Genomic DNA, 13,963 nt, shown 5'->3' with positions numbered 1-13,963 from the left:
GAACCTTCCCTGATGCCCAGTCCTGCTCCAAGCACTGTCACCCTCTCGGCAGCCCCTGGTCCAGGCGGCTGACCCCTCTCTGCAGAGGGCCAGCACTGCCCTTAGCCGGCCCCGTGTGCTGGGCCCATGCTTTGAAGCACCTTCTTGCAGATGTTCTCAATCTTCCCCCGGTGCCTATACTGGCCAGGGACAGTGTGGCCCAGGCCGGCACTGAGCCCAGGCCAGGACCCGTGTGGCTCTGCCTCCATTTCTCCCCTTTGCAGGCATTCTGCAGCCCGACACCCTGTCAGGTTGGCCGGAGGTCCTGGGGCTCCTAGACTGGCCTCTGTGGGGTCCGGGTTCCAGTAAGGCAGGGCAGGCAGATAGCTTTTGCTGCCCAGCAGGTTGTGTTGTGGGGATGAGCAAAATCGGGCTGCCACGTGGTGCTGACGTGCTGATTCGGGTGGTTTAGTAGCCGAGGGCCCCACAAAAAAGATTTGCTCAGAGCCCTGCCAGCCTTAGGGGTGGCCCACAGCAGCTATGATGCACCCCTGCCTGACACTGTGTAGTGGCTGGAGGGCACACCTAGGCCTCATGCCCTCTGGGGTTCCAGCTCCTCCAACACAAGCTACACTGGCCCCTGCCAGGAGCGCAGGCCGGGTCTGCGCCCCAGCTCCCTCCTCCTGCAGACCTGGCTTCAGGGGCCTCTCCCAGGACCTGAGTTCTGTGACCGCCTCCCCACATTTGCACTCCAGGAAGGCAAGGCGTGCGTGTGTGTGTGTGTGTGTGTGTGTGTGTGTGTGTGTGTAGTTAGAGAGCCGGCTGGAGGGGCGAGTCAGAGTGCGCAGCTCCTGGGAGGGCATGAGACGGACTCTTGAGAGGATGGGGGGAAAGGGAGGGAGGGGCGGGCCCGGCCCAGTAAAACAGGACACAGTGGGGGAAATGGGCAGGGCTGGGTGGGCGGGGCTGGGGAGGGGTGAGGCAGGCTGGGTGGGTCAGGCTGGGAGGGGCTGGGCGTGGTAGGCTGAGTGGGGGGGTGAGGAGGGGTCAGGCTGAGTTGGGGGTGCTGGGTGGGATGGGGCTGAGTGGGGGCACTGGGTGTGGCCCGGGCCGAGTGGGGGGCCTGGGCAGGTCACTGAGGGAAGGCCAGGCGGAGCAGGGCTGAGTAGAGGTGACCTTGGCTGCCAACCCCGGGCTCACTGTCCTCCCACCCCAGGCACGGCGGGGGTGATGATCTCGCTGAGCCGCATCCTCACCAAGCTGCTGCTGCCTGACGAACACGCCAGCACGCTCATCTTCTTCCTCGTGTCTGTGGGCCTGGAGCTGCTGTGCTTCCTGCTGCACCTGCTGGTGCGCCGCAGCCGCTTTGTGCTCTACTACGCCGCGCGGCCCCGCGACAGGAGCTGCCGGGCCGGCCTGGGCCGCGGCATCGGCTACCGCGTGCACCACGATGTGGCCACCGGGGACGTCCACTTCGTAAGTGCCCGCCTCGTCCTGGGCGACGCCCGGTTCCCAGCCTCCTCCGCCTGGGTCAGGAGCCAGCTGGTGGCCTCTGGCTGTCCTGCTGTGCCCCTGCCCCTCTGCGTGTAGTCTCAGGCTCTGGCTTGCTTCCGTGGACTAAGGTGTTGTCCCTTTGTGGCGCCACACATCCTGTGGTCTAGGGCCCCACCAGTTGTGGTATTCCGCGGCTGTGGTCTGAGGCTCTGGCCAGCTGCTGTGTCCTGCCACGTGGGGTATGCATGGCCCCTGTGCTCCATGACACCCCACGTTATGTGGAACAAAGTTTCCATCCCCTTGGGACAGCCCACGTCCTGTAGGCTGTGGCCCACTCTGCTGGGACAGCCCTCACAGGGGCCCGTCCTGCCGACTCAACCTGACAGTGACTTTAGGAAGCTCACGCTCTCTTTCACCCCAACCTAGAGGCAGGGCCCCCACAGCTCCCCCAGGGCAGGACACTGGAGCCGACGGGAGAGGGAGTGAGCAGAAGGCAGACAGGCAGAGGGGGCGGACCAGGGACTCAATTCCTCTGTCTCTTGCTCTGGTGAGGGTGGGGTCCCCAGCACTGACAACCCCTGCCAGCGGGCGGCCTTGGTACCACGCGGTTAGCAGCCATCTGGGGAGCAGGGGCGCCCTCTGGTGGCGACAGGGCTGCATAGCCCCCCCCTGCCAGGCAGGCAGGTGTGGAGGCCTGGGGACACCTGCAAGGTGAGATCAGCAGTGCAGGCCTCTTGGAGGCAGGGCAGGGGGAGCCGTTGGTTCTTGTCAGTGAGGGTCCCCAGCTCTCATCAGCAGAGTAGAACCAGAATGTCACACAGGCATCGTCCAGCCTGGTCCTTGGCTGGGGACACTGGAGCGAGCTGGAAATGCCCTCCCTCATGGAGCCCCCCGGCCCAGGGATGGGCCCAGGACAGAAAAGGATGGGAGGGACACTGGGGACCCCCTTTGTGGTCAGAGAGGTTTCCCAGAGAGGGGCTTCTGGCTGACCACCTGAAGCCGGAGATGCCAAGACCCACAGGAAGGGTGTTGGGGGCAGAGGGAAAAGCATGTGCCGAGGCTCAGGGGCTAGGAGGAGCCTGGTGTGTTTTGGGGACGAAGCGTTGGAGGCCTCGAAGGGCCCCTGGGCGAGGGGTTGGGGTGCTGTGCTTGGTTTGGTCAGAAGCCTATAGGGGGCTCATGGGGGTGGCGAGATGGAATTTGCCACCTTGGAAGAATCTGAGAGGCCTCGGTAGGGTGAGGCAGGAGGGTGTCTGGACACAGCAGGTGCCAACTGAATGCCAGCCCGAGTGTGGCTCCTCCTCTCACTGGAGCTGGATGCCTGGCCCTTCACTCAAACCCACCCCACACCGTCCTCCCTCCAGGAACATCAAACCCCAGCCCTGGCCACCGGGTCCCCGAAGGACAGCCCAGTGCATGAGGTGACCGGCAGCGGGGGCGCCTACGTGCGTTTTGACGTGCCCTGGCCGAGAGTCCAGCGCAGCTGGCCCACCTTCAGAGGTGAGGGCGAGCCCCGAGAGCCCGGGTCCCCGTCGTTCCGCCTGCACTCGGGGGTGGTGCTCAGGCTGGAGGCGGGCAAGGCCCCCTGGGCACCACCTTCTGACCCCCTCATACCCCCAGCCCTGCTGCTGCACCGCTACGTGGTGGCGCGGGTCATCTGGGCGGACATGCTGTCCATCGCGGTGACCTACTTCATCACGCTGTGCCTGTTCCCCGGCCTGGAGTCCGAGATCCGCCACTGCATGCTGGGCGAGTGGCTGCCCATCCTCATCATGGCTGTGTTCAACCTCTCAGACTTCGTGGGCAAGGTGGGCAGGGGTGGCGCGTGGCGGGGGCAGCAGACCGCCGGGGGCCTGTGGGAGGCCCTGGCCCATCCAGGGAGGGTCGCAGGCTGGGGATGCGGGTGGCTCCCTGGTGAGGAGGGTGGCAGCCCAACAATGTCGCCATCCCAGACAGCATGCCCTGGAGGGTGGCCTCTGCGTGGTCCCGCTGGGGAGCTGCGGAGCGTCAGGCGAGGCGCTCACCCTCCTGCGCTGGAGTCGGTCGCTGGTCCTCCGTGGGGGTGAGCACAGGTGCTGGCCACTTGGAGTACCCACGGCGGGCAGGGTCACCCAGAAATGGCTCGAAGGAGCCAGGAGAATCAGGATAGTGCGTCATCTGCTACAAGTGCCAGGCAGGGCTGGGGGTAGGGCCTGGAGAAGGACCAGAGCTGCTGTCCTGGTGCTCTGGGCAGGCAGGGTGGGCCTTGTCTTAATGAATGAGGCTCAGAGAGGGGGAGCCATCTGCCTGAGGTCACACAGCTGAACGTCCAGGAAGGGAGTCTGTGCTTGGAGAGGGAGCAAGGCTCAGTGAGCTCACATCCTGCGTGCTGCTTCCTGGCTGTGCGAGCTGACAGAGGTGGCCAGATCTCTGGGCCTTGGGGTCCTCATTTCTCAAATTGGACCAAGGCCCCCCCCCAGAACCTTGCCATGGAATGGAAAGGACCAGGTGTTGCTGTAGCAAGTGAGGGGGGATACCGTGCCTTGTTTCAACAGTTTTTGCTGATTTTTCGGCTGAAAGATGACAGATGCCTAGAGCTTGCCTTGGATGTGATTGAAATCAGTATTTCTCTTTACAAACAAACAATAAAACCAAGTGGTATTTGAGGGTTAGAGCAGGAGGAGGGCAGGGACATGGGCAGGGTGGGCAAGGCCAGGAGGGGCTGGACCGGGGTGGGGTGGGGGTGGGGCAGGGCTCCCACTGGCCTGGCTCCCACAGATCCTGGCGGCCCTGCCCGTGGCCTGGCGAGGCACCCACCTGCTGGCTTGCTCCTGCCTGCGCGTGGTCTTCATCCCCCTCTTCATCCTGTGCGTCTACCCCAGCGGCACGCCCGCCCTGCGCCACCCCGCCTGGCCCTGCGTCTTCTCCCTGCTCATGGGCGTCAGCAACGGCTACTTCGGCAGCGTGCCCATGATCCTGGCGGCCGGCAAGGTGGGCCCCAAGCAGCGGGAGCTGGCAGGTAAGGCGCGCCCGCAGCCTGCGCCCCCCATGGGGCAGGCAGGTGCATTTGGGTGCCGGGAGTCAAGTCAGCGTCAGGGTGGTCACTTCGTTCGTTCATTCTTTCCACAACTACTTGGTGAGCCCCTCCTGTGTGCCAAGTACTGTCAGCGGGGCTGGGGACACAGTGGAACGAAACAGTGCTCCCAGCGCTGTGGGGCTGACACTGCAGAGGTGGAGACAGTGGATACGAGGACAAATAGCAAGCAAATGTAATGTGTGGGGTGGGGTGAGTGCTGTGCACAAGAACAGAGCAATCCGGGAAGGCCTCACTGAGGAGGTGACTTTTGAGCAAAGACCTGGAGGAAGTAGTGAGGGGCCAGCACATGGAGCTGCAAGGAGGCAGCATCCAAGCAGAAGCCTGTGCAAAGGCCCTGAGGCAGGGGTGGGAGCAGAAGTGGGATGGGGGACAGCGAGGAGAGACTTAGTGGGGACAGGGAGACGAGGGAGGTGCTGCAGCCCAGGCCCATGAGGATGAGGCCGCAGAGCTGGGGAAGGGGCTGGATTCTGGATCTGCTTTGACAGTGAAGCCCACAGGGCCGCGGATGGGTTGGGAGGTGGGATTGGGATGGTGGGACCAGGTTTGGGGCCCGCTACTCAGGGCAGGAAGGTCAGCATTCCCACTCACTGAGATGGGGGCGTTGGGTCGGGTTTGGGACACATCTGTTCAGGATGCTCCTGGACGTCCCAGAGTGTCCCCAGTGAGGAAGCCACCGGACACCGGAGACTGGAGAGAAAGGTGGAGGTGCGGGCCGGCGACCTCAGGGAGCGGGAGCACCCGCCCAAGGCAGGCCGGGCCCCGGAGAGGGTGTTTCCGGGAGGACAAGGAGGCCAGATGTTCACCAGGGCCATCGTGGGCTCCCGGGAGCCGGCAGGTGACCCTGCACTTTCCCCCTAAGACGCAGAGGCTGGAGGGCGGCTGCCCCGCACCCCCTCAGGTCAGTCTTGTCCGCAGGGAACACCATGACCGTGTCCTACATGTCAGGGTTGACGCTGGGCTCCGCCGTGGCCTACTTCACCTACAGCCTCACTCGGGACGCCCACGGCAGCTGCCTTGTCACCTCTGCCGCCAACGGCTCAACCCTCACCGGCCTCTGAGCCGGCCCTGCCTCTGCCCCGGGGAGGGGCTGAGGGCATGACCTCGCCCAGGCCAGAGGCGCCCCCTCCCCACCTGCAGTGCCTGGGGCCCCAGGCCTCCTGTGCCAATAGCGCCACCCTCTCTGGGTCCACCTGCCGCCACTCCGGCCCCGAGTTCTACCAAGTTCTCTGAAGCCTGGATGTGTCTCTGTGGCCCAGGGCTCGGCCCAGCAGCGTGTTCTGTGTTTGGTCTCACACCCGCTGTCACCCTCCGTCTGCGCAGTGCCCCAGCTCCAGCCAGGCCAGTGCTCTGGGGTCAGACCCATGGGCGGCCCCACGCGGGACAGCAGACCGCCAGCCGGTGACCCCACCCGGGATCTGCTTCCTGTGTCCCCAGCACTGGTCAGGGCACAGCCTGACCCAGCCTCCACCAGGGACCCCTCCCCGCGAACCTCAGGGCCCCCAGGGGAGGGGGCAGTCCCGGCCTTGGGACCTCGGGTCTTTCCCCCGCGACCCCGTTCTTAGACACTGGATCTCCGTTAGTCGTGAAGGAACCGTAGCCCTGGGGCCGCATGGACTCAGATCATGTCTGCGCCGGCCCCTTGTGTCCACAGCGCAGCACCCGCCAAAGCAGGCCCGCCCCACGCCGGGGCCTCCCCGCACAGCCCCCCCGAGACCCTCCCAGCCCCCGCTCCACCTGCCTGTGATACAGGAGGGAGACAGGTGTGGGGGCTGCAAAGCAGGGCCCCCACCCTGGCTGAAGTTGACCCTTGACCTAGGTCTTGACCCCTGTCCAGTGAGGCTCAAAGAGGGACCTGACGTACCCAAGAGTCCCTGGCAAGTAGAGGGGGTCTGGGGGGGGTCACATCAGCCTGGACCCTGCAGAACACCAGGTTGGTGAGGTCAGGGCCCCGGGGTGGGGGGATTCCAGGGGTGTCCTGCCAAAGACGGCTTTCCCTGGGGGAGGCCAGCCTGCCCTTCCACACCCTGGCCCCTGCTGTGTCCTGTCCACCTGTCTGTCCACTAACTGTACCGCACTGGCCATTAAAAGATGAAGGCAGAGAGCCTGCCCCACCGCTGCCTCCCGAGGAGTGCTTGTGTGGGTGGGCCGCCATCTCGGAGTCCTGGGGGGACAAGGTGTACCCGCGTGGCTGGGACCTCATTTTTCCCATCTGCGAAATGGGCAGGTGGGTCAGGTACAGGGGCTGCCACACGCCTGGTGTGCCAGGGACAGGTTAGCATGGAGGGGTTGGGGTGGGGGGAGCTGGAAGCATTTGGGGTTTTTCCAGCACCTTTGTGCTCCTTTGGCCCTTGGGAGGGGAGGGTGGCTGCCTCCAGCCCACTTGAAGGGGGAGAAAAACAAACTCGAAGCGGGAGGCAGCTTGGCTCCAGCCCTTGGGTTCGGCCGGGTCCTAGGAGTTGAAGCCTTTTGGGCTCAAGCCCTAGCTCCTGGCTAATTTGGGCAAATTCCAGGTTGTTCTGTGCCTCATTTTCCCTAAGCAGGTGGGTTGGGTGGGCCCGAGTGCTGCCCGTGCTCCAGGGCAGGTGGCGTCCCTGGGGCCCAGGTGGGCCGAGACAATGCCAGGTGGTACCACATTTGGCCACCAGGTGGCGCCAGCACACCGCTCGCCCTGCGCCTCCGTGTGTGTTGAGGGGGCGGTGCCACTTGAGAGCGTCTCTGCAACAGAGCGGCCGGTCAGAGCACCGGGAGCCCGAGCCCTGTAGCTGCCCTCTGCATGTTCACATCTGTGACGGCCGTGCCGCCTTCACAACGGAAGTGGCAAAGTCCAGAGCGTCCTCTGCAGCCCATCCACACTGACCAGGGCACGTGCTGAAAGGCCAGCCAGACCCCCACCCCCATCTCCCCCAGGTCCCTGAGGTTCAGGGGTCAGAAATGCCATTTCCCCTGCCCACAACTGCAGGGATGCCGCCCCACCCCTCTCTAAGGGAAGACTCAGGGCCACTGTGACCATCAGCATCACTGTCTTCAGGAATAGGCACAGCTGGGAGCGCTCAGCTGCAAGCCCTCCAGCCCCACCCTGACCGAGAGAGAGAACTTCTGGAAATGGTGGACATGTTCTGCCCTTTCGCGCATGGGACATGTGGCTAGTGCAACTGAGAAACTTAACTTTTAATTTTCCTTCATGTAAATTAGCTCCGATTTCAATGGCTGCATGTGGCCAGTGACCTCTGCCCGGCAGTACCCCAACCACCAACCCCACCTCACCCCCTGAAAGAAACCACTCCAAACAATGGGATTTTTCCAATTAAATCTTTTTCTTTTCTTTTTTTTTTTTTTTATGAAAAAGATCACACAGAATTTGCCAACAAACAAAATTCCAAAAGAAACTTAAAAAAAAAAAAGGAAAACAATAAGTCCCCCCCAAAACAAAACCAAAGTCTGGCTTTTCCTTCCCTCGAGATTGTCTGGACGAGGCCTCCCGTGTCCCTGGAAGGCTCGGGGGCTGGTTAAGTGCTTTCTTGGGCCCGAGCAGGACCTCGGGCTCGGGCGGCTCCTCACCCTCTCTGTCCCTCGCTCAGTCTGCTGTCCCTGACTCCTCAGTCCTGGGGGCTGTACGGGACCCTTGGGCCGCGGTGGGTGTGCTGGGGGCTGGGGAGGCCGGTGAAGCCGGGTGCTAGACACTCACAATCTAACAGGAAATAAAAAATAATATTCTGCACGTCAGAATGTGTTCGCTTTTTTTTTATAATTTCATAGCTATTTTTTCACAGTTTTAAAAAGTTTATATTTATATATATTTATATATATTTATCTTTATATATATAATTAAAAAGTCGACTCCATTTAAAGGCTTATGATACAGGGGCAGGGCGAGTCTCTCTTGGTACAATAAAACTGTACAGGTTAAGAACTGCCACCTCCCTCCTGAGCGGGGAGGGGCCGGGCGTGGCCAGGCGAGGATTTCAGCACCATTGGGGTTTTCTGTAGTGTGAGGATCTGGGCCAGGAGGGGCCCTCGCTGGGCCCTAGGGCATGCAGCCCCTCCATCTGGTGCCTGGCGGTGCTCGTGGGCTCCCCGCTTGCCGGGCTCGTTCCCCAAGTCCAGGCCATCCTGAGAGGTTGGGGGCCGGCCCAGCAGGGTGCCCAGGGCAGGCCCAGCATGGTCTTTGAGGCTGGCTGGCGTTGGGCCACTCCATCCCGTGGTGGGAGGCCTTGAGGTTGGCTCCGTGCCAACGGTGCCCGGGAGCCCCAGAGTGAGCATCAGTCTGGTTCCTTGGAAGCCCCCCCCACTGAACCCCCAGTCTGCTTGGGCCTGGGGGCACCTGGCCAAGTGCTTACAAGGTGCTGGACAGGAGGCCTGAGGCCAGTCCTGGCCGAGGCCACCCTGAGGGGGGACGGCAGAGCCATACCCTGATAGCTGAGAGGAGCCCCTGTCCTGGGGGCACTGAGGGGTTAGGGAAGTCGGGCTGAGACGTGTGCACATGTGTGCACACACGTGCATGCATACGGGCACACACATGTACACACACTCGCCCGGGGCGTCATCACACCTGGCCCCATGCACACACCCACGGGCACACTTGCATGCACACAACGCACGTGGTCCCTGCGCCGTGGCAGTGACAGTGAGGGCCCTGTCGGCCCTCGGGGCGCAAGGCAGCCGCAGGGCAGCAGGGCGCGGCAGGCTCAGCAGAGCACGGGCACGCCGTCCGTGGAGAAGATCATGCCCGTGGTGGGCTCGTAGGTGCCCGCGAGGTAGTACAGGCCCTCGCTGTCCTGGTACTTCTTGGTCTTGAGCATCTGCTCGTACTGCTCCAGGCCCACCACCAGGCACTTGTGCGACACCGTCTGCACGTCGTTCTCGTCCACGTGCGAGGACTGGTAGAGGGCGCGCTGCGGGCACGAGAGGGTGTCAGGATGGGCGGGGGGTACCCTCCTAGGCCAGAGAGGCCAGAGGCCAAGAGAGACCCGGAGACCAAGGGAGACAGACGACGAGAGACTAACATTGAGAAAGACCCAGAGACTGACAGAGACCAAGAAACAGAGAGACAGAGTCTGAGGACAAGAATAGACAGAGACTACGAGACAGAGACTGGGAGACTGAGAGACAGAGACAGATGCAGAGACCAGGAGAGATGGGGAACAGGAGCCGGGCAGCTCAGAGTGGCAGAGAGGACAGAGCCACCACCTCCGGCTGCCCCTGCCTAAGCTGCCTGCGAGGCGGCGGCCACCTGCCCATCCGCCTTACCTCCATGAAGTCCTTCCTCTGGCTGGAGACCCGCAGGGCTGCGGGGAGGCTGCGGCCGGACTTCTGGTCCCAGTGCTGTGTGGGGGACAGAAGAGGGGCTGTGGGTGACCCCAGACCCCAGGGCAGGGCCGCCACCACCAGGCAGGCTAGGCGAGGCCCTGGGCCTCCATCCCCGAAGACCACAGACCCAGGGCGGGTGGAAACCCAGCCGGCTCACCTGGCCCTCGTGGAACTGCTTGCCCGGGCTGGTCTCCTCGGGGTGGTAGAACCACTTGACGCGGACCACCATGTTGTTGCCCCACGACTCCCACATGCTCTGGATGCGGCCGATGTAGGGCAGGTTGGGGCGGCCGGCTGACAGGAACACGGCACAGTCCCCAATGCGGATGAGCTCCTTGCCACGCACGATGGCCTTGTAGAAGAGCTTACGGGCCTTGCCCTTCATGCCGCGCCTCTGCGGGGGCAAGACTCGGCGTGAGGGCGCAGGCTGGGCCATTCCTACTGGCTGGGACCCTGTCCCTCGGCCTCTAAGTCAACTGCTATCAACTCAGGGCTTCTGCAGGAGGCGGCAGAGGGGAGGGAGCCCCTTGTCTTGCTCTCACGGGGAAGCCCCTTTTCCGTGGCTTTGACGTGTCGGGTCACCCAACCCAAGGGTTCTGCAGCCTGAATCCCTGTTCTAGAGCGGCCTGGGCCCCACTGGAAGCACAGGTATTCCTGCCGCCCCTGCCTATCCTGCACGGGGGCCTCTGCCCCTCAGCGCTGTCCATGCTCCTCGCTGGGTCCCGCCACCACCCTGCGAGGCAGAGTCAGCCACCAGCAACCTCACTTTGCCAGCAGGGACAATGAGGCCCGGGGGCAGGTGTGTGTGTGAGGCCATGGCCACTGTCCGGGCCCCACTGTGGCTCAGGGCCAGAGCACAGGGTGGCACACACGACCCGCAGCCTCATGAGTGGGTGCTGGGGCTGTCCCAAAGCAAAGGCTCGTTCAACGCACCTTTGTCACTCCCTGTGCAGCCCCTGGGTGAGATCACTCTGCTCAGGGGGTTTCTGAGGTCAAAAGGGGGTCCTTGTCCCAGAAACAGATGCTAAGATGAGGACTTGGGATGAGAGTGACTTATCTGGATGTGTTCCCAAGAAAAGCAGGAAGGGCCATGTGGAGGTGGGATGCAGAAGGGCAGATGTCACAGAGCCCTGCTGGGGGCCCAGTGTGAGTCGGCCCCCCAAGTAGCCTAACCAGTGGTAAAGGGGGTGTCACACCCACCCCCTCCCCCCAGGGGTGTGGACGAAAGGCTGTCCCTGGGAGGACTTCAAATCTCAGGTGCTGCCTCCAACTGAGTGCCCAGGCACCTGCAGGACCCAGCCCCAGCCAGGCCTCCTGGTGTGTTGGGGGTTTCATTTATTCACTCAACAAACACTTCCTGAGGTGCCCCAGGCAGCTCCCGGACATGCCTAGCTCCGCTGTCAACATCCTAGGAGAGAAACTCCTTCAAGAATCAGCCCAAGCAAAGCTCTGCCCTCCCACGGAACCAGCACATTCTCACCTCAAACTAAACTCTAAGACTTACTCCCTTCTCACACTGGCTGCCAGACTCGCAGTCAAATGCTTTACGTAAGCAGGGAACAAGCCCACGTGCTGGTTTCCTACCTTATCCAGCTGTCCCCTGCCTACTTTTCATCTGCTGGATCCCTGGTAGTAATGGACTTTTCAATAGCCACTCTGCTAATTTTGGGTTTGTTTTTTTTTTTTCCTGAGACCAGGTCTCGCTCTGTCACCCCAGCTAGAGGGCAGTGGCATCATCACAGCTCACAGCAACCTCAAACTCCTGGGCTCAAGTGATCCTCTTGCCTCAGCCTCTCCAGTAGCTGGGACTACAGGCCTGCGCCACCACGTCCGGCTAATTTTTCTATTTTTAGTAGAGATGGGATCTCGCTCTTGCTCAGGCTGGTCTCAAACTCCTGAGCTCAAGGGATCTTCCCACCTTGGCTTCCAAAGTGCTGGGATAAAGGTGCGAGCCACCGCACCCGGCCACATAATTTCTTATGTGTGTTCTGTGAACTCAAGTTCTCTTTGGCTCAAGGCACAGGAGAAGCGTGTCTGAGATGGGACGGGCAGCTAAGACTTCCAAGCTCAGGTTGGCCTCTAAGTGGTGACAGCCCCCACCACCCCCAGAGGCTCTTTCGGCCTGCAGCCAGCAAGCCAGGAGGATTTAAAGTCAGATAATCCTGTGCCCCACAGGGTCCTCAAATTCAAGTGAGTGCCCTAAAGGCAGGGCGGCCAATAAGAAAACCAGAGCTGCAGCTCCAGTGGCCGTGTGGGCTTCCTGCTCTGCACCCCCTGCCTGACAGAAGAGGAAACACCCCACTCTAGGGAGCCCCAGTGAGGCCCACCCTGGGGCAGGTGGAGCTATTCTCCCACCGTGCGGATTTCCAGCTGCCCATGGTGGCCGAGGGCGGGCCGCGACAGCTGCGGGCAAGGACGGAAATCCCAGAACCCATTCAGAATCTTCCTCGACTTCTCCAGCCTTGTGGACTCACCCCACGGAGCCGGCACAGAGCAGATATGCCAGAAGCTTCCCAAGTTTGTAAGAGATGTGTTACTAGAGACTCCCCAAGCCTGTCACTGTCAACCCCAACTCTGGTGAGAACAGGGGCCTTAGAGAGAGGTGCAGACCCAGCAGGGCTGTCTGCTCACAGCCACCTCCACCTGCTCTAGATCAGCGCTGTGGGCAAAACTCAGGCTGCCCACCCTGCAAACTCAGACTCCCTCCCACACTCGTCCAGCCAGGAGCTCGGCTCTTCCTGCCCAGGGGTGTGGAATAGACCACGGGGGCTGTTCTCATTCTCCACATGGAAGCTTCCAGAATAGCTACTGCCGATTTCCTTCACTGAAAAGTACATGTGTACATGTGTGTACATGTGTGTACACCTGCATGTATACACGTGTGCAGTGTGCATACATATGCATTCATGTATGTGTTGTCCATGTGTGTGAGAACATGTGTTTGTGTACATGCATGTGAATGTGTTCATGTGTGCATTTGGGTGGTAGACGGCCACAGGGTGGGCTGGGACGGCTCCTTCTGGACGACCTACCCCTGACTGTAGGGTGGACATGGGACCCAGGCCTGCCAAACAGAACTTTCTGTTCTCCAGGCCGTGCCAATGGGCTCAGAGTGGGCACATGACCCGACCCTGGCCTTCTGCTGGGACTGCCATGCTGGGGGCCAAGAGCCTGGAGCAGGCTGCCATGTGAAGCTAAAGGGTGGCTAGAGACAAAGGGACTGCAACGAGAAACAGGCTGTCTGGCCAAGAGGACTAGGAAGACCCTTTCGAGTGGTCCCTGATCCCCGCGGGAGGGGTCTGTTGGTCCTTGCACGTGGTCGTCATTTGGGTTCCATGTGAGGGTGCCTCTGGGTCCCGAGCCTATAGGGCAGGGCTGCTCTGTGAAGGACACAGGCTTTGGAGTCAGACAGACACGGTGGCCTTGGGCACCCTGAAACTCAGTGTACTCATCTGTAAAATGGGAGGCCAGCCCTCTACCCTGGGGTTGCTGGGCAGTTATGAGGGGCAGGGGGGCCCAACACGGAGCAGTCAGCCTACCAGGGAAAGACGAGGCCTCCAGACCTCAGCCCCACCGGGACACTCCAGCTACCTGGGTGGGTTTGCCGAACCACTTCCAGAGCTGCCGGGCTGGCAGGAAGGCGGCGATCTTGGGCCGGTTCTCCACGGACGGAAGGCGCTGCCGCTTGGCCAGCTCCTTGGTGGTGGGGAGGTGGACGCCCTCCCTCTTCTTGGGCCGGCTCTTGGCCCCGGCCTGAGCTTTGGGCTGCAGTGGCTGTGGGGGCTGCGGTGGGGGTGCCTGGGGCTGGGGTGCAGCCGCCTTCTTGCCCGCGGAGTGGGCCGAGGAGCGCGCCTTGCCCGCCTGCTTGGCTGCCTTGGCGGGGAGCGCCGGCGGGGTGGAGGGCCCGGCCGCAGGGGCGGGAGCTGCCTCGTCGTCCGAGCTGCAGGAAGAGTCCTCGTCTGTGGTGGAGGAGGAGGAGGATGAGGAAGAGGATGAGGAGGAGGAAGAGGAGGAAGAGGAAGAGGAAGAAGAGGAGGAGGAGGAGGAAGAGGAGGAGGAGGAAGATGAAGAAGAGGAAGAAGAGGAAGAGGAAGAAGAGGAGGAGGA

General features: G+C 62.1%; 2 protein-coding genes across 2 annotated transcripts in view; one reads left to right on the top strand and one right to left on the bottom strand.

The window, feature by feature from the left end:
- Positions 1-5,719, top strand: part of SLC29A4 (solute carrier family 29 (equilibrative nucleoside transporter), member 4) — a 33,197-nt gene extending 27,478 nt beyond the window's left edge. Inside the window, exons 6-10 of the mRNA XM_012638906.1 lie at positions 1,139-1,455; positions 2,838-2,973; positions 3,094-3,281; positions 4,231-4,471; positions 5,465-5,719. Of these exons, the coding sequence (XP_012494360.1) occupies positions 1,139-1,455; positions 2,838-2,973; positions 3,094-3,281; positions 4,231-4,471; positions 5,465-5,607 (1,025 nt within the window). The 3' untranslated portion in view covers positions 5,608-5,719. The remainder of the gene's footprint in view (positions 1-1,138; positions 1,456-2,837; positions 2,974-3,093; positions 3,282-4,230; positions 4,472-5,464) is intronic.
- Positions 5,720-8,343: 2,624 nt separating this feature from the next.
- Positions 8,344-13,963, bottom strand: part of TNRC18 (trinucleotide repeat containing 18) — an 84,232-nt gene continuing 78,612 nt past the window's right edge. Inside the window, exons 28-31 of the mRNA XM_012639114.1 lie at positions 13,448-13,963; positions 10,014-10,250; positions 9,797-9,871; positions 8,344-9,441 (exon numbers count right to left, since the gene is read on the bottom strand). The exon at positions 13,448-13,963 is cut by the window's right edge and continues 1 nt beyond it. Of these exons, the coding sequence (XP_012494568.1) occupies positions 9,235-9,441; positions 9,797-9,871; positions 10,014-10,250; positions 13,448-13,963 (1,035 nt within the window). The 3' untranslated portion in view covers positions 8,344-9,234. The remainder of the gene's footprint in view (positions 9,442-9,796; positions 9,872-10,013; positions 10,251-13,447) is intronic.

This window comes from Propithecus coquereli, unplaced genomic scaffold (assembly GCF_000956105.1).
Source record: "Propithecus coquereli isolate 6110/MARCELLA unplaced genomic scaffold, Pcoq_1.0 Scaffold137, whole genome shotgun sequence".
Classification (NCBI taxonomy): domain Eukaryota; kingdom Metazoa; phylum Chordata; class Mammalia; order Primates; family Indriidae; genus Propithecus; species Propithecus coquereli.
Note: the sequence above shows the minus strand (reverse complement) of the source record. Positions and strands in the feature narration are given on the sequence as shown.